This window comes from Vanellus vanellus (genome assembly GCF_965231255.1).
Source record: "Vanellus vanellus genome assembly, chromosome: 2".
In the NCBI taxonomy this organism is placed as follows: domain Eukaryota; kingdom Metazoa; phylum Chordata; class Aves; order Charadriiformes; family Charadriidae; genus Vanellus; species Vanellus vanellus.
Window position 1 is genome coordinate 31,789,752 of NC_138906.1, and position 25,398 is coordinate 31,815,149.

Genomic DNA, 25,398 nt, shown 5'->3' on the forward strand with positions numbered 1-25,398 from the left:
CGTTCCAATCTGTTAAGAAAAGAGCCCAGCAGCATGCGCAAGCTGTAAAAACTCTTTGTATTCTGATACGAGCAGCTTACAAAAACAAGGCAGATGTAATAATTATATAAGCAAAATGTACAACATGATAACACCTGTAGTTACTGGGTTACAGAATCACAGAATGGTCAGGGTTGGAAGGAATCTCTGGAGATCATCTAGTCCACCCCCCCGCCAGAGCAGGGTCACCTACAGCAGGTTGCACAGGACGGCGTCCAGGTGGGTTTTGAATGTCTCCAGAGTGGGAGACTCCACCACCTCCCTGGGCAGCCTATTCCAGTGCTCTGCCACCCTCAAAGGAAAGAAGTTCCTCCTCATGTTAAGATGGAACTTCCTGTGTTCAAGTTTGTGCCCGTTACCTCTTGTCCTGTCCCTGGGGACCACTGAAAAAAGACTGATCCCCCCTCAGTCTTCTTTTCTCTAGACTGGAAAGACCCAAGTCCCTCAGTCTTTCCTCATAAGAAATATGCTCCGATCCTCTAATCATCTTTGTAGCCCTTTGCTGGACCCACTCCAGCAGTTCCCTGTCTTTGAACCGGGGACCCCAGAACTGGACACAATACTCCAGTTAGGACGGTTGTGCTTTGCTTTCTTGACTTTTTTTTTCTTTTTTTTTTTTTTTCCCTTTTTTTTTTTCCCCCTTTTCGTTTTAGAATAGAGAAAACCGACCCATTTGCAGCAAAGAAGGCTGATTTGGTTTTTGTTTTTGTTTTTGTTTTTTTTTTTAACAACACCTCCACACCGGCGTTGGGGCACAGGGTGAGTTTTGTAGGCGTGTTTAAAAACTAAGAAATAAAACAAACAAACAAACAAACAACAACAACAAAAAAAAAAACAAACGCAAAACCTCTCAACCAGCGGCAGCCGGGGAGGGAGGGAGCATCCCTCTGCCCTGCGGGGACCAGCCGCTCCCCTCGCCGCGCTCCCGCCCCGGGCGGGGCCGGCCCCGCTCCGCCCGGGGAAGGGGTGGGGGGGCCGGACCCAGCGCTATAAAGCCGGTGCGAGCGAACGCTGGCGGGTGCGTTGCCTTTCTGCTTCCAACCATGGCACCCGACCGGCCCCCGCCGGCTTTCGCCGATGCCGGGCAGCAGAGCGGGCTGCAGGTGTGGCGAGTGGAGCGGCTGGAGCTGGTGCCGGTGCCCCCCAGCCGCCACGGCGACTTCTTCGTGGGGGACGCTTACCTGGTGCTGCACACCGTCCGCCGCCCCGCCGCCACCGCCTACCGCCTCCACTACTGGCTCGGTAGGCAACGGGGCGGCGGGGAGGGATGGGGGGGGTCGGGTCGGGGCCGGCGGTGCTGCTGCTGAAGTTTCTTGCCGGGTTCCAGCGGATCGGGAGCTGAATTTTCCCCTTCACCCCTTTCCAGAAGGGCAGCCTCCGAGTGGAGGCGCCGAATAACCGAAGTAGGGCTGCGGCCAAGGGTCTGGGCGATGCCAAAGCCTCGCCGCTTCTGATGCGGCGGTGCTAAGGGGCTCCTGGGGGGAAGGGAGATGGGGGGGATGGTGTGTGAGAAAGTGCGGTATGACAGAAGGGTGAACGTCTGCTTGCTTCGTGATGGTAGTTTGGAAAAGCGGTGAAGGGTTAAAGCCAAGTCTTGGCTGCATCCAGCCAAGATTCGCAAGTGAAATCCTGCTGTCATGCAGATGAAGAGGTTTTTTTTAGACCAAAACTTCATCTCTGCTATCTCCCTGTGGCATTGTTGCACTGCTTTGTGTCCAAATGTTGCCTTCCTCAGCCAGTCTAACTTTGCTTTCTGATGATACAGAGATTGGAGGCAAAGTCACCAGATTTTCTGTAAAACCTCTTTAATATCAGTCTGTCAGCCTAATAAAGCCCGTCCTGAAGCAAGTGGGAACACTGCAATTGGGCTGATGTCTTTTGCCTTTAACCCTGACCAGCGCAGTGTTCACAGTAAAATGGGAGTCTGACATAAGGATGCATTTTATGTGACTTCCTCATCTTTTGGAGCTTTCTTGAGACTTCCTTGTCTGGTCACCAAGTCATCTGACCACAGTGGTTGCTCTGTAGCTGCCTCAGATCTATTACTTTGTTCTTGTTTCACCATCACAAGGTTTGTGTTTGTAGGCAATTATCTCGGTGAATGCACATAAAGACAGGTCAATGTGTATTAACAGTAATGTGTTTGAGTTGCTGTGGTTCTCATTGTACTTTTGGATACACTGAAAAAGAATAGCAGATAAAGCTGGGATTGTTTTTGCATAAATGCTTGAAGCTTGTTTAGTTTCGCATGTGTTATGAGTTATCCAGCTGGCATGTGGGATAGTGTCTGTCTCTGAGTATAATCATAGATGGCAGCATAAATGAATTTCTGGCAATGTTCTGATGTCAACAGCACTGCAAGTTAATCGCAGGGTTTGGCTATTCAGACCTTTGTTAATGAAGTTAGAACTATTTATGTAGCAGTTAAGGTATAGTAGACACTTCCAGGGAAAGATGCAAAGACTTTTTGCAACTGCAAGTGAAGGCAAAACAGTGACTGAATTTGCACTAATTACAATCTCTTTGCTGTTGGCTAAAGACCTTTTAGTTTTTCATGCTAATGCACATCTTGTGCTGATGTGGTGATATCCAGATATTGTAAATAGCTTCAGGTATAATCAGGGCACACATAGTTCTTATGCAACTGGCAGGTTGGCAGCGGAGTGGCGAACTGCTGGGAAATCCCTTCCTGCGTGCAAGATACTCCAGTAGCGGGGCGGAGGTGCTCAAACCCTGCTGCGAGCTTAATAGCAACAGGAGATCAGAACCTCATACCAGGTGTATGGGGAAGGGCACTCACATTCAGAGTAGGAGTTGGAATAATTTTGGTGGTTTTGCGACTTATTAGAATTAACTATTAATAACTAATTAGAAAACAAATTCCTAAAGAAAACAAATTTACAGAATCTCTTCACCAAATGTGTCTGACTACTACCCGAGACCAGAGCCCTAGGGAACCACAAATCCTAGTTTTATCTGACTTTTTTTTTTGTCACCTAATATTTAAACTTTTTGTTCAAGTACACCATCTGTTTTAGTAAAAAGAGTTCTGATATGGGTGACCAATGTTGCAATAAAAGGGTTTGTTTTGGGAAAGAAAATTTCAAACATTATGTAACTTGATAGGTAATATCACTCCCCTTCACAGCTTTTAGCTTAGTAAAACTTATGCTTGCATACTCTAAAACCATGCCTATGGGCAGAAATACTTTTCTGGGCATCTAAGCTAATCTTCACTGCTTACTCCGGGTTTCTGGGCCTGCCCTTGTTCCCACTATCACAGTCGTTCCAGAGATCCTGGCTTGGATGTCTGCACTGGCACTTCAGGGATATCTTGGCAGCTAAACTAATCCAAAGGGAGCTGTCTTGACTTGAAAGTGTAACTAGTGGAAACGGTGTGTATTATGCCAGTATGAAGCTACTTGTGCAAGTAAGACTGGCTGTAGCCAACTTAGAATCTTTATAAAATCATGCATAGTGGTTTTGAACTATTTTTTAACCCTTGTCCCCAGAGATTAAGTGATAAGACCTATCCATGTGAACCTATCCAGTCTGGTTAAAAAAAAAAAAAAAGTTCTTTTTCCTATATACTCTGGCTTATTTATAGTTGTTTGTGCCTCAAACTATAAGGTAAATCTGTTTTCCATACAGCTTGAACAACTTACACTTGCATTGATGCTCACTTTTTTTTAAACAGGGTTTCACTGACTATTTTACTGCACAGCAGCTGTGAGACTGAGCCTGGTAGTAGTTCTTATCTCTTAACACTGTTCCAAAACCAATTTTCTTCAACCCTGAACCCTGTAGTGTAATTACATGCAATAAATCTGAAGGATCTAGTCCTAATGAGCATGAATAACCCTATATAAAAAAAAAAAACCAAAAAAACCCGAAACAAACAACAAAACCAAAAAACAAACAAAACTTTGCCATCAACTTCAAGGAGGTACCCAGGTCTGAGAGGAATTTGCTGTGTGACAATACTCTATCACTTGAGCAATGGGGATTTTCTTTTTTTTTTTTTTCAGAGCTTCTTTTGTTATCTCCTGGCTTCAGTAACTTTTTTTACCTTTTTTGGGCAGGCTTCACCCTTTTCTCTTCCCCGTGTCTCCATTATTCTTCGGATCCCTTCCCTGTTTCATCCTTGCTGCTTTCTGGAGGCTTCCATTGCACCTGTATCTCCATAGAAGCTGTGATGGTGGCAGTGGTGGCACTAGTCCTCAGAGAAGCACAGTTGTTGGGGTCAATGGGGAGTTGTGGCATACCCACTGCTGGGCCATGAATTGAGCACTCGCTCTCCCTAAGAGAGGAGCTGGGTTGGTGATCCGCTTAGGCGTCCCTGTCCCCCCTTGCCCATGCTTTATTCTTTCCTAATGCTTTACTGATGGGCTTCCTCTGACAACAATGACTCACTACACTGTGAGATGACACCAGCACCTCAGTACACACTTCCCCTTCTCCCACAGCCTGAGAGAGGCATCTCTCTCTGGGCTGCCTGGGGCTCTGTGCTGTTTTTCCACTTGGTCACCTAGAAGCAAAGAAACGGTTAATGCAAGTGAGAAGCTGCTCCTGAGAACTGTTGCTTGTGTACCAGCTTCTTCCTCTTATTTAGAAAGAACAAATAAAAACTAAATGGCAAACCTTGCCTTTCTTCACTCTTCAAAAGTTCTTGAGAAGCCAGTTTTTTGAGACTCAATCCTACTTGCACTGCTCTTGAAACAATCGAAACTGCTGAAAACGTTCATGAAAACTGCGTGGCCCATGCTAAAAGCTTTGTTTTAATATACAACTTGCTTTGAAGTGTGATTAGGCCATCAACGCACTAGTTAAGGAGGCCATTTTGCCACATTCCTGAGAAGCGGCTAATCTCTGAAAGGTACAAAATAAAGTGTGACCTCATGCAGCAGATATCTGAGCCCCAAAGCTGCTTTGCTTTCTCCCAGCTGTACCAGGCCATCTAATAAGATATCTAAGCAAAATGCCCATTGCTTGCATTATTGTGTCAAGAAGACTGCTTTTGAATTTTTTTTAACTTTATGGCTTGGCAAGTTGCTTTTTAGCATAAATATATGGTTTACCATCTAATCAGTCCTTTGGCATGACCTTCCTTGGTCTTTGCGCTTCAACTCAAAGTCAAAAAATCATTACTGCAGACACTTGCCATGCTAAACTTAATTAAAATAGCGTCTCCTTCAAAGAGGCTGAGAGAAAACAAACTTGGCTGTTTTTCACTTTTTTTTTTTTTTTGCTTTTGAAGGCAATTTTAGTTAAGAAATGGTGTCTGGACAGTCATGCATTTGGTGGTGAACAAGGTTACAATGTAGTGTTTTGTTGCAATACACATTGGTTGTACAACCTGCTGAAGGCAGTGCCTGGTTATCACAGAATTAATTTCTCCAGCAGATTTCAAAGTTATGTCAGTGCTTTATAGACATAATATTTCATCTTATTTCAGGGAAAGAATGTACCCAGGATGAAAGCACAGCTGCAGCTATCTTCGCTGTTCAAATGGATGACTATTTAGGAGGAAAGCCTGTGCAGAGCAGAGAAATTCAAGGATATGAGTCTACTGAGTTTGTAGGCTACTTCAAAGGAGGAATTAAATACAAGGTAAAGATCCAGCTGTCAAAATATACAGTCTGAAAATATGTGTAACACTGTCCCCCGAATAAACTTAAATCTCTTTCTTTGTATCTGTTACTGAAAGTTGAAAAATTGTTTCTTAATATTTAGTGGGTTTAGATCTGAACTACCTATCCTAAACTATAGGACTCCCACTACTTGTACAGAAAGCAGCAGCTTGTTTACTGGTGTCTCTTCTAATAACTGAAAACCTGTCCCAGGTTTATTCCTGTACCCCCACCCCCAAATCAAACTATCCTGAGATTTTGTACTTGTGTGTCTAATGGTGCTCACAGTAGGGACTCTCCATGTTTGGGAAGCAGTAAATTTCACAGAAACCATTTGTATGTCACAGACTGAATCATTTTGTTCAAATGCAGAACCCAATGTGCTTAAGTGGTTAAAAACATGAGCAGAGTGGACAAGACCAAAACCTCACTTTTGTCTAAAAATGGTGCTATTGCAGTCCTACTGCAGTCTTTTTTTTCTTTGAGGTAGGTAAAAAAACCTCCCAAATACTTTTCGTGAAATTTTTATAATGTTTTAAAAAGCTGTAGTGTCGGTCTCCTCGTTGTGTCACTTCCACAAGGAGAATCTTTGGAAGGAAATTTTTCAAGACACCTATGTTTTTTAAGAATTAAGTAATGTATCTCCTGAGAACCTCCTTTTAGTAGGAGCTCTGGGAGCCATCGCTCTGTCAGCCTTTTTCCCATTATGGAGGTTTGTAACTTGTCACAGTCTACATAACCAATTTGAAGCATTTAACTTTGCTTGCATAAGAGAGCTTGACAGTGACCTGCCCTCTTACATTTTTTTTTTCTTTTGTGATTTCAAGGGACACTTTCTATTCCAACCCAAGATCTGGCTCTCCTGGAGGAGTAGAGGATGCTGCCTCACAGAGGCAGAGAGCCAAGCCAGTTTGCAGAAATAAGTTAGGCTTAAACTTGCACTTTGTAGATTGTAAATCAATAGTTTGGTCTCATTTTCCAGAGTTTGGTGCTCTTTTCTTGGTTGCCTCCTAATTTGCAAATATTGCTTTCAGAAAGTTACAGAGCTGTTATGGAATGACTCCTCCCTCCACACATAAGCAGGCACTAAAACCACCCAGAGCTCTGAGTTGAAGGAAGTCGTGAAAACTTGTACAGGAGCTGCATATTCCTCTGCTTTCCCTCAGTCCTTATTTGATAACCTACTGACTCTTGTCCTAACAGTGTGGTTCAGCATTACTTTATCCTCTGGATGATGCAGGGAAGTACAGTAAATCCTGTGCTTTCCCTTTCCCCAGTCATCTGAAACCCCTTTGAAACAGGGTGACATCTGTTCCCTCAGAAAAAAGCTCATACCTGAGAGTTCAGCAGCAGCAGTGTTCCCCAAGCCTGTCTGGTCTGTCGTCAGCGTTGTTAAATACTATGTTATTTTGGCTTACCTCTCACTGCATAATTTATTTTCCCCTGTTAGCTCTTCTGCTGTAGCAAAACGGTAAATTTGCAGAAGTTAAACTGAAATAAAGCTTGCTGCTTTGTTCTGTTTTATTCAGGCAGGTGGTGTTGCCTCTGGATTTAATCATGTTGTTACTAATGATCTGAGTGCTCAGAGGCTTCTGCATATCAAGGGCCGGAGAGTTGTACGAGCCACTGAAGTCCCCCTGGCTTGGACCAGCTTCAACAGAGGCGATTGTTTCATTATTGACCTTGGAACTGTAAGTCTTTCCTAGAGCAAAACACACTGATGAGTAAGAGATGCAGAATCCCTTCTAAGGCTTGAATCATGCCCTAAAATGCACAACTGATTTTGTCACTCACCCAAACTGACAGAAAGAATCTGCTTTCATAATTCAGTTTTAGTGTCACAACACTTTGAAGGTTCAAAACTGCCCTAAATGTTTTCTGAAGTATGCACAGATTATCCTTCAGGAAACAATTCTCCCACTTGAGGCATTGGGCTTTTTTACTTCTCATGTTTGAACCTTAAGCTGTTCACAATTAGTCGTGTCTGACTCTGACACTATCCACCAGCTGAATGGACCAGTGCTAGGGTTCAGAGCAGAACACAGATTGGACCTTTCTCTTAAGAGCGTTTCTTCATGTTCATAAAACTTGGATTATCACAATTCACCCTAAAGAAATAGCTGCAAAAGAAATTGTCATAATAAACTTGTCATACAATGTGTTATAAAACTACTTGAGTATTTCAAGAGACCACTTGAGAAGCCATTCCATACTTCAAGGCTTTTTGCTGAAAGCAAGTAGAGAGACTTAATGCAGAAGTGTATGGACAGATAGGAAAAGATAATTTTGGTTGCTCCAGATGACTTAAAGTATAGTACTGTCACCTTTGTATTCAAAAATATTAAAATGGATTCTGAAAGTAGTAGCTGGGATGTAGTCTGTGCTATTTAGATGCTAGTTATCAATTTGAAATTATTCCTGTGCTTGATATATTGACATGTATAAAATTAAGAGCATATGAAAGAAAATAGTTTGTTTGCAAGGCAGCAACTGCGGTTGGTCTTAACTGTAGTGCTTCACAAGGAAGTGGTCAGCTACTTCAGCAAGATTTCAGAGAAGAGTTGCCTGACCTATTGAAAAAGGAACTCTTCTGAACTCATGTTATGGGTTTGGCTGTTTCTTCTGAAAAGCATCCTCTGGTGTGATGATTGAAGACATTAGTATCAAGTAGCTACATTGATCGTGTCTGGTAGAATTTTATCATGCTTAGCAGCCTTCAGATAGAACACCAACCAGTGTTTTCCTAAATTATCCCATTTCTCCTATGGCACTGTGCTCTAATCATCTGAAACTGCCAAGTCATCAGTATCCAAACAGCTGTCTCTCAGTGTCACTTTGTATTAAAGATGCATAGGAGACTCAATCATCTATTCCCTGTCAGTGTTAACCCATGGCAAATGGGAGAGTTGGAACTAAACATTGATAGAAAATGCTGCTTTTGCAGTCAGGCTGTCACAGGCCTTGAGTTTTCTGGTTTGGAGTTAGCCTCCCATGGATACCCTGTGAAACTGGGTGTACTCCATGAATTTGACTTGTCCTGACCCTTATTGTGCCACAGTTACCCAGTGTAACCTAAAGTAATTACTCAGGTCCCACTGCAGCTACGGCAATGACACTGATGAAACACAGAAACACCTTATGGGTAATAGTGGTGTTATGTATATAGCTTGGGGTTCATCCCTTTTGATGAGATTTGTTGAGATGAGAGCACTGTCACTAAGCAATTTAAATGTAATATGGCTTCAGAGTCTTGATTTGTAATACTGAATGTACATTGTGAGCCTTTTTCTTTTTTTAGTATAACATGACTCTGGTTTCTGATTTCCTGGTTGACAAGACAGAGGTTAAGCAGCAATGCAACCATGTGCCTTTGTAGGAAGAAAGATTAGATGTGAACATCTAGATCTCTTCTTTACCGTGGTATGGGAAATGTCAGTCCAATCACATGACTAACAACAGTTCTTGGTCTTGCCACGTCAGTGGTATACAGGGGATGGGTTTTCTTCACTGCATTAACTAGTTAATGAAAGTCTTTCAGCACGCAGACATTTGGAGTAATTTTATCATAGGGTGGTATATAAACCAGACCTTTCTTGTGGGGGAGGAAAAAGCAATGTGTGACATACTTCAAGATGAAGATATGTAAGTCTAGTGAATTTCTATAGAGAAACAGATGTGGTGTAAAACTTGCTGAAGCTTTCGACTGTGACAGTGCATTTTCTAAGCACTGTATTTCAAGCTGAAGTAACTGTATTTCAGATTGAAATTTTCCATGGCTCCATGACTAGGGGTCTCTTGTAAATGTGTGAGTCTTTACAGGAACTCTTAATTGAATTCAGGAGTCCTTTTTTTTTTTTTTAGAAAAAAAAAAAAAGATTTTGGTTCAATTAGACTCCTCAATAATTGAAATAAAATGAATCTTAAATAGGGTTGCTCTTTAGTCTTGGGATTTATTGCAGGGCACTACTGAATCATTGTCTGAGGATAATGGGCAGTAATTGCATAAAATAATGAGCTTATGGTCAGTGCTTTTAATAATAAATTATTGTAGCATGTCAAATAAGATGAATTTCCAAGACTTACTTTCCTCAGTCTCTTAGCTAACCAGAAAGATGGTCTCCATGGCACTGCAAAACTGCTTATGCAGTCCATTTGATGTTACATTTTATCAAGTCACTTACCTAATATAATGAAAAATAATTTTTGTTTTCCCACTGAGATCAATTACAGCAGTATTTTAAACCTATGGTTTGAACAGATAAGGGAAAATTAAGAAAGGTAATAATGATCAGGAATAAAATCATTGAAGTCATTAAGGTTTCCCTGCCAGTGACAATGCCTTGTGTAAAAAGCGTTTGTATGTGTTTCCAGCTCAGTTCACATATTTACAGTTCAGATTGTGATGGTTACTTCATACCTAAATATGTTACTAAACCACATTTATAGCACTTCAAATATCCTGTCCAGGTCTTATCTTGTGTCCTTTGAACTCTCTAGGCTGGAACAGAAAACAGCTGCAGATGGCAGAGAAAATGCTGCCTTTGACATGAGGGAAGTCATCACTCGTGGGTAATGCGTGAAGACCTTTTATTCAAACAATCTTCTGTAAGATCATGACATGAGCACTGTGACCACCAGACTGACATTCCAGTGCAATGAGTGATCCAGGAGGGTGCCTGGAGTGCAAGGCCCTGATTTTTGATTTTTATTTTTTTTCTACATCCAGCGTGACCTGGACAGGCTGGAGAGCTGGGCAGAGAAGAACCTAATGAGGTTCAACAAAAGCAAGTGCAAGGTCCTGCACCTGGGGAGAAAGAATGCAAAGCACCAGTACAGGTTAGGGGCGGACCTGCTGGGAAGTAGCTCAGAGGAGAAGGATCTGGGGCTTGTGGTAGACAGTAAATTATCCATGGCCCAGCAATGTGCTCTTGTTGCCAAAAAGGCCAATGGAATCCTGGGCTGCATAGGGAAGAGTGTGGCCAGTAGGTCGAGGGAGGTCATTCTCCCCCTCTACTCTGCACTGGTGAGGCCACAAATGGAATACTGTGTCCAGTTTTGGGCTCCCTAGTTCAAGAGGGACAGGGAACTGCTGGAGCGAGTCCAGCGAAGGGCAACTAAGATGATTAAGGGCTTGGAGCATCTGCCTTCTGAGGAAAGGCTGAGAGCGCTGGGACTCTTTAGCCTGGAGAAGAGAAGGCTGAGGGGAGACCTTATTATGGCGTACAAGTACCTAAAGGGTGGGTTGAAGGAGGATGGAGCCAGGCTCTTTTCAATGGTTCCCAGTGACAGGACGAGGGGTAACGGGGTTAGAACACAGGAAGTTCCGTTCAAATACACGGGAAAAACTTCCTTACGGTGAGGGTGCCAGAGCACTGGCAGAGGCTGCCCAGGGAGGTTGTGGAGTCCCCTTCTCTGGAGATTTTCAAGACCCGCCTGGATGCAGTCCTGAGTAATGTGCTCTGGGCAATCCTGCTTTAGCAGGGGAGTTGGGCTAGATGATCTCTAGAGGTCCCTTCCAACTCTGAAAATTCTGTGAATAAAGCTATTGTGATCATGTATCTGTCAGTATAGTCCTAATTAAACTCCTGACATAATAGCAATGTCAAAAGGAAAAAGATTGCTGTCTTGCACAAAGACACTAGAAAAAATAACATCAAGTAAAAAGGCTGTTTTTTTTTGACAGCTGCTTTTCGTACAAACTCTTAACTTGCTGTAGATCAAATAATTTTCTTTTTGTAAACATAAACTTCTGCTTTTTAACAGTAAAAGACCAAGAGGACAGATACTTGCTTTATGATTATGACTACAGGGTGTGATTCAGCCTCACATTGCAACCTTAAACACAGTTGTAGTTTTGCTTGCTGCTGTAATCTTCCTGCCTTCTTGCCTGCACCATCACTTCTAGATGGCTTTGCTTCTCCTCCTTTAGAGAAACCAATTCACAATCAGCATATTCATTGCTTTAATAAAATCACTGTTTGGGTATAAAAAGGACTGGAAAAACAGATTCTTGCATGTTGGAGTTCATCAGTGTAAGTTTCTCTTTCCAGTTGCTTTCCCTGGCCCTGACAACTGACTAGTCATGTCCTCTTTCTGTTTTTCATTCACATGTTTCTCCTACAACTAACCTCTTCCCCAGTTTCCCCCAGCTGCCAGTTAAACTATTGCTCTGCTGTAGCAGGGAGTTGCCAAACAAGTAGCAGAGCTTGAAGAACTAAACTGCTTTAGTTCTTTATTAACTTTATGGACTTAACAGCTTAAAAATGTGGTTATAACTATGCACAGTGTATCCTAGTAAGCAAAAGTCTAATTTTTCTGTAAATCTGTGAACCAATTATTTTTACAGCCCCAGCATTCTGGAAATTGTTATAGTCCCAAAGTCATCAGATGGAGAGAAATCAATATTAAGATATTAAGCCTCCCCCTGCCCCCCCCCCCCCCCCTTCAGTTACAGTATTCAGGCTATGTAGTTTTCCTTCATACGCTATGGACTGGAAAGCTTCCCCTTGCCCCCACTTGTATGCAGAAAAGTGGCTGAAACAGAGACTATCATTAAAGCGTCAGGTCAATGGGACATACATATATGCACAAGGATTCACTTAGGTTACTTTTCTTCCTGGTACTGTAGGAAATCCAGATGTTTTGCTGCTGGAGCTGCTGTTACTTAGAATAAGTACCTTCTGGTACTCACCCTTTAAAGCACTGTGGTATAGCAACAGCCATTCCCAGAATATACAGCAAAACAGGTGCGAGAGGAAAAATGAATGTAGTTAAGTGTATGACTGTGGTACATCTGACTTATTTTTATTTTGACAATTTGTTCCAGTTGAATCAACTGGGAGACTCCAAGACTGATTACAAAGACACTACTGTAATTATACCAGGGCCAGGCTCGTGGTGGCCTCAGCAGCATTCCCTGAATGAATTCAGAGGTTGTTTTGGATCATCAGAACTCCACAACTTTCAATGGTTCACTGTATTACAGCGTCAACAAATGTAAAAAGGCAGATCTGATGAATATGTGAAATTATTTTTTTTTTCTTTTCCCTGCCTGTATCAAGACTTCAACAGTCAAGACAGGAAAAATATTGAATAATTTAAGAAGAAAAATATCTCCGGAAGTCTATATTAACCTGGTTCAATCCAAACATTCTTCTCAACATATATGTCAGTTCCTAAAATACTGAATGTCAGTGAACTGACAGAAAGTGCTGTATCCTAGTCACTTTTATTCAGTTTCACTGTTCAGTCATTTTCCCCACCATTTGGACGTTGTTTTCTTGATTTAGCGCTCTTTCTTGCTTAAAATATCCCACAACTCTACACTCTTGTCTTAGGGCTCTCCATTTAGTTTCCAAGAATTTGGTGTCTGAATTACAAATGCACATCACCTTGGTGTTTGTTTTATAAATGCTTCTACTGAGAACTGAAGGCACTGGAAGCATTTCTGTTGTTTGCAGTTCATATAAAAACTTTTTTCCAGGTCCATTTGTATTTTGTATTGGCATTTTTCCTCTAAATCTGTTAACTTTAGAGACTAGACTTTAACAAAAAACAGTTTCAGCTAAAATGAACTTGTGCCTTATCAGAACAGCTGTTTATTAATGACCATGAAGAGAAGGAATGGAGTCTCAGCTGAGTGCATGCCAATTATTCCGATACAAACATAGGAGTATGATAAGATACATATAAAAGCTTTGCCACTGTTCATGTGTGTTCAATCTGCCTTTCGTGTTGCTAGGTATTTTTTCTACTTCCCTCAAGAAAAACGGTGTCTTAAGCTCACTCACCCGTGAGTGTTAGGCGTGTAGGCTCCTTTGGGCACTCCTGCACCACAGGTCCTCTCCTCCTGACCCACCTTGCTTTCCAAGCCACATTGGCCTTTACTCTACCTACCCACTGTGAAACCACAACCGTGGCTTTCTGTGATGTGGTTATTTGCCTGCGCTCTGATCTGATTCTGTCTAACAAGCCTAAGAGAAGAGAGGAGTTAAGGAAGTAATAACTTTACAAACCCTCTTTTCTTGCTTTTTGCCCTTTTGTATGAGTTGGGGGGGTAAAAAGAATGTAGTGTGGTGTTTCATGTGAGTGAGTAGGTTTAGCTATAGGTCTCTCTTGCTCTCAGTCCCTCTGCCTCCGTACCTAACGTTGTGGTTTAGAGGAAGAGGAGGCAACATCCTGACTGACATACATTAAGTCAGCACAAGCTATGTCATGTTGACATGGCACTATTCACGCTATAGATTTAGCTGACTCTTAACTATGAGCGGTAATTTTCTTAATTGAGGTGCAATTACATTCTGGGAGCACGTTCTGGTGTAGATGCAAGCAAAGGTGGACAGGCTTGGGGTGCATCAGGGCCTGCCAACAAAAATAGGGGCACACCAACTTGTGATACTTGGCTTAAAGTTTTTCCTTAATGAAAGCTTAAACTTTTATTTTAATATTTAAGAGTAATGACACTTAATCCCTTAATCATTTCACTTTTATTTTCTACCAAAATTGAAGTTTTGCAACAAATTTGCTTCAAATAGATTTTTGAAATTGATTTAATTTGTTTAGCTTTTTCATGTCTCTTCGTGTAAGAGAATGCAAATCAGCAGTTACAGTACTGGCTGGAAATTAATAGGTAATTTAACAAAGACATAGGATTAAAACACTTTTATATTCAGGACGTGTTTGTAACTAGAACAAAATTGTGAGTTCTTCACAAATTTAAGCTTCTTGGTTTTGCTTTCATAGTCCTGGCTAAGATTCATAGAAAAGACACCAGGACACAGCGTATATTTTCATTTGCCTCCAAACTGAGCAGGCTGCCAGTTGAATACAGAGGTGGCTGTGTGTTAGAAAGGAGAATTTGTTTTTCTGTCACTTCTGAAATAACTAAGGGTTTTTTTTGTTTATTTTTCCTTCTCTTGCTCTACATGCCATTTGGGGCTGGAGCAGGAAGGTAGGAGGTATACTTTCACAATCCTTCTCCATACAGGGAAAAGTGCCAAGGTACTTTTACTCAGAGTTACACAAGCCATACGTAATCATCCTGCCACACACTTCTGTATAGAAGCTAAGTGTTGGGTCATTTTTAATGTGCTGTAGAAATCTCATGTGACTTGCTTAAGATCACTCTGCAGGCCAAAAGCTATTAAGAATGAAAGCAGTGACTCCTGCTACTCTAGAACTAGAAGACCAAACTGCATCCCCAAAATGTGCAGACGAGGAGAGACCTCGCTATAACCACAGTGTGCATGGCGTAGACCCGCTTTGCCTTCCCGAACTCCCTCAGGAATTCTAGAATGGTCATTGGGATTATTCATGATAACATTTTTCTTGCCCTGAGCTGCTAATTGTCCCACTGTCATCTGACGAGTATCAACAACCATTAATATCGGGCAGCAGAATAGCTCTCTTCCATAGCATCTCTCTCAAATTCTGTGAAAGAGATTACAAAAAATAAATAATACTGCCAGTCCAAACTTCTGAAAATAAACTGGGCTTGTCACAGGGATTACTGATGAATGAAGTTCCTTTTTTTTTCTTTTTTTTTTTGAGGGGAGTGAACGCTTGAAGTCTATTTTCATTTTAATGGAAACATTTTTTGTCAGCTGGCCAATTCAAAATAAGGTTAGCAAAACAAGCCCAAAAATAGTGAAGGTGTAGTACAGCTAAGAAATTGTGAAAGCACTGAATGAGCTAAAGCTAAATACCGTATTATGGCCCTAGCTGAGCACTATATATGTACGTCTAAAAATAAATACATGACTAATAAAATACAAGCCAAAAGCTCAGTCATCTTTTGGATGTGGTTAGATAACTAGCTGACTGTATTTCAGGTAAATCCAGATCTAAATATAAGCCTTGTCAAGAAGTGGCTTTAACATTTAAAAACCCAATCTACCTAGAGATTGAAATGGGTAAATTGTATCAGGAAGACAAACTTGTAAATATCCAGCTGAACTTCTACCATGAGGCCTCAAAATTAGATACCTTTAAAAATAATTGAGAAAATGATTTTACTTCAGAAGAGAAAATTAACTAAATATGAGCTCCTGAAGACTTGTAGCACTGAATGCTTAAGATATTTGTTTAGTGCTTATAGTAAATACAGTAAAATATTATATACTTTGGGACAGTTTCACGACTTTTGGCTGCTCACTTCCTTCTATTAAATTACACAGTGCGTGAAGTTTAGCTGTAAGGGTTTTAATAAAGAATACTGTCTTTATTATATAGTGGTGAAAGGAATCAGATTCTTGTTTCTCTACCTTTTAAAAACACTATTTTTTAAATAACTAGGGAAGATGGAGCTTATAGGAATGGTACGGCTCGTCCATGTGAAGTCCAGATCAAGGATGCTTTCAGGCACTGCTTGTTGATTCCAGTTTTTTATGCAGCAGGAGAAAACCTTACCACACAGGGTTTCTCACGGTTGCAGCTAACAGAATTTCATGTGTATTTATTTTAATTTGGGACAAAAGTATTTAGGCCACATTATTTTGTAGGAATGTTTCTGTAGTTTGGGAAGGCGGACTCCATAAGGAAAATGAAGTCTGCAAATCAAAAAATCTGAAATCCATTACTGTAGATTTTAAAGGTCTTTCTCCTTCCTCAGGCTGACTTGCGGCCTAGAGCCAGTGCACAGTAGGAAAGCTCCGTTTAGTCACTTGCTGACTGAAGGCAAAGTGGGAGAATAGGCCGTGAATGTGGGATAGCCAGGGTGCACTGTGCAGTGGGACCTTGAGGAGAGGCCAAGAAAAGAAAATGTGAACTTATTGTCTGAGAAGTAAAGGTCTTTGTAATTTGCAGTGACAATTTAAGCCTCGCAATATTCTTTGTGGTCAGTACAGTAAATACTATTCATTTTGTAGATGAGAATACGTGTTTGAGGTTGCACGGCCAGTTACCAAAAGACCAAAAGAAGGCTGACACGTACAACTGAAACTGAACTTTTAACCTTTCTGAATAAGTCTTCTCCACGAACTGCAGCATACGCACTGAGATAAGGCAAGAGCTGCCTAACCTCTTCAGCTAATTCTCTATATATGTCGTCTTCCTCTTCCTTATTGCACCTATAGACTGTGGGAAATAAAGAATTCCTATTTATTGCTCCTATCTCTCTAATGATTCCTGTTTTCTCACATAATTTCAAAGAAGCTTAATTAGTAGGAGGTAGGTCAAGATGAGAATAAGTTTGAGTGCTGAAATTCTCAGAAACTAAAGGAGTTTGTGTTTTGAGAAGTCTTCCAAAATTTGGGAGACAATGGCTGAAGCAGTGCATGGCTATAATAACTATATTAAAAAATCTGCTCAAATTGAAACATTTGATTCTCTACACACTCAGGGCAGTCTTTCATTAATTCTTTAGAAAATTCTGTTTCTCCACGTATGCACGGATTTTTTTTTTTTTTCCTGTGTAAATGTCGAAAGTCAGATTTAAGAGAAGGTTCAGACCTGAAGCCAAGTATGTCTCCAGATTCTGGATACTTAGTAAGCTGACAGTATTTAAACCAGAACTCGAAAGCGTTTTTTTGTTCTTGTCTTAAGCCTACAGTCAATTTGTTAAAGGCAAACCAAAAACCTCACACCCTTCATTGAATAACATCTGCAAGCTGAAAGGGATCCAGTTCTGGGATTTTATGTAATCCTGACATAAGCTTAAAACTTCATCTTTGAAGGGTGCTTTGGAAGGGAAGGGAACTTGGCTGTGACATCACCAAGTTTGGGGTTTTTTTTTGTGTCCAAGCTGATGAAAAATAAATACCAGAAGATAACAGCACTCTTTCGCATGCAGACAGCATCAACATTAGCTGCCTTCTAAAAGTTTGCATCTGCTAGCAGTGAGAAGCTGTACTTCATCTCTCACTTGTCTCAAGCCTCTATTTCAAGTACTATTAAATAATGATAGTGGTCAGCAGAAATAGCTTAAAAAGCTTTTTTTGAATGAAACAGGTTTTCATCTGAAATCTAAGTTTTATACTGTTGTATATACATCATAAAACTAAGACACCAGTAATTTGCTCAGTGAGGGCTCTGATTAAATCCTTGTTATTTGCATTGTAGATGAACACAAACCAGTTCAACTTTTTTTAGAGTTGAAAATGACTGTGTACTTTTATTGCTGTGCTATTCTTCCAGAAGAAGGAAGGGGGGAAGAAAAGCAACCAGCCAAGCTGATTAATTTCCTTTGACTAGCTCCTTCCAGCTCAGCCTCTAGCACCTCTGCAGCTTACGTTCTGCCTCTTCTTAGTAATTTTATCAAGACTGACATCTAAATTCTTTATTCTGAAATGCTTTGCATTCAGGGTGAAGAATGGGACTTGCTCAAACTGGAGGTCCTTGGTCTGTGCTGTGACTGGATTAGGTGACCTGTCTTAGGCTGTTTATGGTGGCCCTCCCTCCTGAGAGGTGCCTTGGGAACATGCTCCGTTCTGGTTGGATTGTGCTTTCCCTGTCATGTGTGGGGCATACCCATTCACTACCTACTCAGCCAGGTGAAAGGAAGGCCTTGAAGGCCTGTAAGATGAGACCTAGGAGTGAGCTGCTGCCACCAGGGTACTTGCTCCTCAGCATGAAGAGCTGCTGCTGCAGTGGCTGAGGAGCTCCTTGTAGAGGTGACAACTACGATGGGGTGGAGTGCCCCTGTGGCAGAAGCTTACTCCTAGCTGCTATGTTTCCCGAATGGAGGCATCTTTTACAGATGTGTCTCTTGTCTTTATTTTAGTCAGCTCCTGAGGCAGGAAGGGGGACCAGGTATGTCTCCATCTTCTGCTGGGGAGGAACGGGGTTTAACTGACCAGAGAAACTGCCTGTTCCTGATCTGTAAATCTTTAGAAGTAATTTACAAAGACATTTGTGATAACTACAGTTGGAAGGGCTTGCATTAATCTGAGGTTTATAAATTTCTATGAGCATTGGATCAGCTGTACACTGAGGAAAAATCTTCCAGTGAAGAAGGCTTCTTATTGAAAACACTTGTGTCATCTGTTTGCGCTTGAACTGGCTTTGTGGTTTGATGCAGCAGAGTGGGTGACAAATGTTGTTATACAGCAAAAAGTCACCAAAATAAAAACATGATTGAAAGATCTAGCTTTACCTTTGAGTAGCAGATACAGTCAGGGTTTTCCTTGAGCTTTTGAAATTACTTTGTTTCTTGCTACAGATGAGAACCAGCACTGCTGAAGTAGCATAGAAGAGGAACTGCCAGATATAAAATAAAAACAATTCGCAGTAGCAAATTTAGGAGTTTTAGGTTCTTTAGATAGCTGAAGATGTATCTGTATTTGGGATAAAATTCAGTCAAACCAAAACTCTGACTGAGAACGAGGGATCTCCTAATATGTGGATGCTAAATTACATTACATAAATATCTTGCATCTTACAAATATCTAGGTGACTTAGCAAATCACTTCTGGAAAGTATTTCTGAAAGATGTAGCTTTACTACTAGTCTGGTGGTTTGGATCCAGTAAAATAATTATTAATAAAATAGTAATTTCATAATTTTGCTCAGCGTTGAATCTTATTGCTAATGTGTGCATTCTTTTAATTATTTTAGGAAATCTATCAGTGGTGTGGCTCATCATGCAATAAATACGAGCGGCTGAAGGCTACTCAAGTTGCTGTTGGCATTCGGGACAATGAACGAAATGGAAGGTCTAAATTAATTACCGTGGAAGAAGGGAGTGAACCAGACCAGCTCATAGAGGTATCGTAATATGCGCACCAGTTACTGACATAGCTGTGAATAAAATGTTTTTACACCTCAGGAACTTAAATAGGATTGGCCTCAAACCTTGTGTTCTTCAAGGGCTCCAGGAAGTCAGATTTAGGTTAAGGCAGGTCAGTTTAATTATCTTTTCCTTCCTTATCTAAGCAGCGTTAACTTTATTGGGCAATAGCATCTGAGATAACTAACCGTCTGAGAATACTTTTTCAAGAACTAAACTTTTTAGAATTGGCTACAGGGTGACAGAATTAGCCGTAGGGTGACTGAATTTAACATCACAGCTCGTACCTGAACCACACTATCTGCTCCATACGAGGAAAGAGCAGCATCGAGGTGGGACAGCACCAAACAAGAGGAAGTACATAGAATTACTACATCTAGAATGTCAATAAATGTAGGAAATTGCATGGAGATGCATAGGGCCAAGCACACTGCATTGCATCACCACTTTATTACAAACTCCTATGTACCTAACCTCTAGTAACCCTACTGAGCCTATTGCTTGTATGTTTAGAAAGTTTAACCGTTTACTTAAAAACCAGAATTTAGATTTCATAACTGAGTTGGTCAAAGTAGATAAAAAAAATATCCCCAATTTATGGACTTGTCGGATCTTGAAAAAATTAATGAGCACTGATGCCTTGTTGCAGGCCACATACTAATAAAAGCATTGTCGCTTAGCGTTTGTGTGCTAAATTAAGCTTTTTCCATTCATTCTCTAAAAAGAAGGAAGAGGGAAGCAGGGTCATAAAGCAGTCCCTCAATAAAATGGAAAATGTACAGTTAGAATTTTATCTTGCACTTTAGATTAACTTCAGGAAGTAGTGCTAATGCTGCATGCAGGTATGCCATTATTTTTGATGGTGCTTACACTTGGTTTTGTCACATGGACTATACCTAGTTATTGCCTCAGCAGCAAAACGTGCCAGGTGCTGAGCTGCCAGCCCGTGGCCGTGCTAGCTGTGGTGACGCCTTTGCATGATCTCTCCATCTGCTGGCAAAGACTTTTTGCCTGTGGATGTGCCCAGAAACAGGGGAGGTGGCACCCAGTGCCCTGGAGATTTTTGAAGGAAAAAAAAAAACAACCCCGATGCTCTGTCTGGCTTTTACTTCCTTGTACAGACTTCTCACACGGGCTCTGATGAGGCACGTGTTTTGCACCTATAACTTTTATGAAAAGCTCACAGGCTGACAATTAAAGCCCAACCTCCTGCTCCTTATTTGAATCACGGTTTTGGGTTGCAGCCCGCTGCGGGCCAAGGCTGGGTGGCACCATGGGAACCTGCTGGCACTTGTCCCCCGGCAGCAGCCTCCTAGTGCCGAGCCCATCCTGGGGTTACCGCTCGAGGCTCTGCACGGGGCTTCTGGTAAACTCACGTGTGAGTCGGGAGCACTGATCAGAACAGCTGCACTTTGCACCTCTTACCCGACTAAGGTACAGATGCAGATGCAAAGTCAGACTTCTGTGCTGCCACAGGGATGGCTGGGGGGGGGCGGCTGCCTCGTCCCCCTGACAGGCTATGAGCCGCACAGATACACTGGCCTCACCCCTGTTTGCCAGGCTTTTTTTTCAGCTGGGTGCAACTGTTGTTTTGTAGCAACCTTGACAGGTGATTAAAAGCAGGAAAAATGCCAAAGTTGCATTTTGATCCTGTAGTGTATTGTTCCTGTACCAGGGAGTAAGGCTTTTCTTCACTTGCTCGGCAGTATATGAAGAAGTTTCTGCTTTGCCTTTTGGATTGTGAATACAGAGGAAAGAAAAATGGGTAGTTCGATGCAAGTAGGTTCATGGCTTTTATTGCCACCGCTGTCATGAACCTGAGTCGAGCGTGTTTGTCAGCAGCCAGGGCTTACCTTCTAGCCTGCATCGTGCTAGGTAGCCTTGCTTTTGGAAGTGCTGCTCATGCAACAGGGACTGCAGCTGGGCTTTGGCTGTTCCAGTCTGAGCTCTGAAATGTGCTGCTAATAAACCAGGAGTGTAGTTAACCTCACAAACATATAAAAACTATTAATTGCTACTCCTGCTCAAATTGTATCCAGTTCCTGGTGCTCTTTATTTTGATTTCTCCTTGCTCCCACAAAATTGCTTCTAACTTGCTGTAGCAGTCTCTGGGGCTGACTGCTCTGAAACCAGCATCGTGCCCCTTTCTTCCCTCCGCATCAGGAAGGATGGATTTTTGCTATCGCCACCATTCTTAGAAAAAAGTTGATTTTATTTTCTAGGGAAAAGAATTATGTGCTTTAAATATGCATTTTGCCATCCAGCATGCCACTGAAATCAGAATGAGATTTCCTAAAATGCTCTCCTCTGATAAACATCAGGAATGATTCCGCCTCCTGTGAGCTAGAAATCTGCTTCCATATCAGCGGCTAAACTTGCCGGTGCAGCGCGGCTGGAAAAGCGTTCAGCAGGCAGAGGCTGACGCACCCACTACCAATACCAAGATAAAGAGCAGATAGTGATCTCATCTCTACTCTGTAAGCACAGAGCCGTCACTCCCAGCCGGTAAAGCACGACTGCTGTGCTTACGCCCCACCATGGTGGCAAGACACAGGCCGATTCGGCAAACCCTGCCAGACTTCTCTCCTGCTATGGGATTAGCGGAGGCAGCAGCGGCCGTGCCGGGCTGGTGTTTCCCAGCGAGCCCGCTTTCCCCTTGGGAGCTGGGGAGCCGCGGGTGAGGTGAACTAGTCTGACAAGGGCGGTTGCCTCCTCCCGACCACCATTTTTAGCGAGAACTGGGAACAGGCTGGGGCTGCTTGGAACAATTTGCTCATGGGAGAGAGCTGTCTGGAGCACGCTGTAGGGCTGGATGAACCGCTGTGGCAGGACAGCAAGACACAGCTCGTTCGCCCTGGGAAAGGAGAGAGTGGCTAGAAGCAGGGTATGTGAGTAGTTCTGACAGCAGCAACACCTTTTTTATCTGCTGTAGTGACCAGGGGCCACTTGGGAACACACAGGGACCAGCCTGTGCTCTCACTCGGGAAACGCAGCATGTCTGGAAAGCTCAGACCTGCAGTGGGTGCACAGGTCATCTCTTAAGATACTGCAGGAACCACTACAACTCTTCAACTGCGAAGATGCAACAGAAACTTTCTGTGCAAGCACACCAAAAGTATTTAATCTAGCTGGTTTCACCTCTGTGTTTGCACTTTAGGTGAGGTACTGACTGGCAGGTTTAAATAAGCAGTGCTGTTTAGGGTTGCTGCCTTGCAAATTTAAAAAAGCAACGGACCACCTTGGACAAATTGCTGCTGTTGCTGCTCAGTAACTGTGACTGACTGGTCTCCACAGTCACAGCTGCCCTTAGTAAAATCCGTCAGATGCCAACTCTGCTCTGATTTTCACAGGTAAACAGCTGAATAGAGTTACTCGGTCTGCTGAATCTTGGGTCTGAATGGTCAAATTGTGCTACAGGAAGTTTTTCATCTGCATGGGACCAATCCAAAAATAGGTCTTAGCAATGCTTGAGTCAGTTTGGTTGCTCTAGAGTGACCGCATGAGGGTTAGAGCTAACAACGCTTCTTTTTTTTTTTTTCGTTAACCAAAAGGAACACTGAATACATGGTTTCAAAGCTAACCTAGGACCAAAATCTTCTAGGGTCAGCTGCTAGCCCTGTCAGAAACCCTCTTGGGCTGATGGCCAACACTGATGCTTGTCCTTCTGGCTGCTTGCACAGTGGTTAGCAGAGATCTCACAGCACTGTGTTTGTATACCCGACAGATCTCAGAGATCTGAGAGTGCAGCCACAGTAACGGGTAGCTGTGCTCAGGACAGACAGTTTTCTAACCGTAGTTGAAATCCCCGCTCTAATTTTGCAGAGAGGACAAAACTGGGGAAGCTAAATTTTAAACATAAGTTTTCCATGACCTCATTACTCAGCACTGTGGGAAATGGTGAGTGGGATGAGTGAAGGACTGAGGTACCCTGTTTCCTTTCTCCAGTGAAGCTATTGTCCGCTGTTTGGGTAGTGAATGTGTAAGCTGTGCTTCTGTTTTCAGAGTAAAGGCAAATTGGAGAAACAAGGATTCGGAAATGTCTGGTTTTGTGAAGTTTTCTAGCCAGTCAGCAAGCTGAAGCTGCTTGCAGTAATGCAGGAAACACAGAAATTCAGTTTTGAGCCACCCAAGGGAAAGACCCAAAGCATCCAGTCCTCGGTGCATAGCACACCAGCACCTTGATCTCGTTTCATGCCTCTAGAAATGAAGTAGGAGAGGAAGAGAAAGTCTTAGTATATTTGTTTTATTGTATTTGTGTAATTTTAAATATTAGACACCTGGAAAGATTTTAAGATTGACAGTACTGTTCTGACTACATAGATTCATCTCCCTGTGAGACATTTTAAGTATTTCAGGCACCTGTGACAGTCTGCCTGCAGGGTGTAAGAGCCTATGCAAAAGTAGGACAGACTGAGTTTTAACCGAACTAAGTATTGAGCCTGCATCTGTCCCTGCTATTTAATCGTAAGTGTTCAGCTAACGCTTTTCAGGATGGTTCTCTTTTCTCCGCAGACAAAACTGTCTGATTCTTAGGACTGTTTCATTGTTCCCCTACAAATGATTCCCTTAAAACTGCAGCTCGTGGTAGCGTGATCGCCTCAGTTTTTACTGCTGAGGCTTTTGGCTTTTGTTTCATTTTTGTAAAAGTTTTTGATGTTCATGGCTGAAATAATGAAACCAGAGAAACATGACTAAAACCACAGGTTGAAAACCACAAGAAAATGAAGAATCGCGTTTGGACGTATCTTTGAAATAACTCTTCTGCCTTTAAATAAAAAAACCCACGACTTTTGTTTACTCAGCATTTGCACTTGTCGTGTGCCTGGTTTTGATAGAGTTCTAGTGGCCTTACAACAGGTGCATGCAAACTTACTTCTCATAAAATACTTGTGTAAATATTCAGCAAGTTTAAATATTGAGCAACAGAGGGAACCTCTGCCTCCTTTCTGATAACGCAGCCTTTCTCCTCCCACCTTTTTTTGTTCAAGCTCCCAAGAAATGCTTCATCTTGAGAATTCCTGAATGCCATTGTGTTCAGTGATGATTGCTTTTGCCTGAGGTGTGAATAAATGCTGCGCACCGAGGTACAAGAATGGCTTGATCATATTACAGCCAGTCACACCTTCCCACCTCTGTAACTGGAAAGGGACTGGTAGCACGACACAGTGCTAACTCAGTCATGTGGATAAAATCTCAAGAGCACAGGAACTAACAAGAGCCCATCGCAAATGCGAGTTACAGAGGAGACTCCAATAACCCAAACGTCACCGCAACGTCAAGCTCCTGTAAACTTTAAATTAGCTGGATACACGTCTGGAACGGAAGATCAGGACCACCCCTTTCTTCCTTGTTAAATTCAAGCCCCTAAAAATTATTTGCTGCAAAACAAAGATAATTTCTAAGACCGGCACGGAACACGGTGAGGTAGCTGGGAGAAACGAAGGCTTGCTGTGACTTGTGACTGGCATAAATGGGTTTGACAGTGCAAAGACACGCTCCTCTGAAGGAGCTAGGCAGGTTCCCGCAGTCTCCGGTCCTGTCACATGGATCATTGCAGAAGGCTCGAAGAGCAGCGAGTCTCCTGCCAGTTTGGTACCTGTTCAAGCCCAGAGCCAGCGAGAGTAAGATCTGCCATCACAACTCTGCAAAAGCAAAAATTGCTATTGCTGCACTCACAACATTTGCGTTTCTTCTTGTTCCCTTGCTTTTGGTTGTATTAGGAGGTCAAGTCACTCTAAGGAGAGGTTTGTTTGTTTTGTATACACAGGAGTGGAGGAACAGTGGGAGTGAGGGTGATGCAGGAGGAAGAAGAGGAGGAGGAGGAGGAGGAGGGGTAATTTCTTTTGCAGAATACAAACTCCAGGCATTTGTTAGGGATTAAACAATTGTTTAATCGTGTAGCTTGTACACAGTTTTACTCAGATGCTACGAGTTCATATGCAATGAACTGCCTGTAACTATTATGGTCCAGCCTGACCTGTTCACTAGCAAGAAAATGCCCAATAC

At 42.3% G+C, this 25,398-nt stretch overlaps 1 protein-coding gene across 1 annotated transcript in view; it reads left to right on the plus strand.

Moving 5' to 3' along the window:
* The first annotated feature begins 1,015 nt into the window (after positions 1 to 1,015).
* Positions 1,016 to 25,398, plus strand: part of SCIN (scinderin) — a 51,306-nt gene continuing 26,923 nt past the window's right edge. The window contains exons 1-4 of the mRNA XM_082479790.1: positions 1,016 to 1,281; positions 5,495 to 5,649; positions 7,199 to 7,360; positions 19,221 to 19,370. Of these exons, the coding sequence (XP_082335916.1) occupies positions 1,083 to 1,281; positions 5,495 to 5,649; positions 7,199 to 7,360; positions 19,221 to 19,370 (666 nt within the window). The 5' untranslated portion in view covers positions 1,016 to 1,082. The remainder of the gene's footprint in view (positions 1,282 to 5,494; positions 5,650 to 7,198; positions 7,361 to 19,220; positions 19,371 to 25,398) is intronic.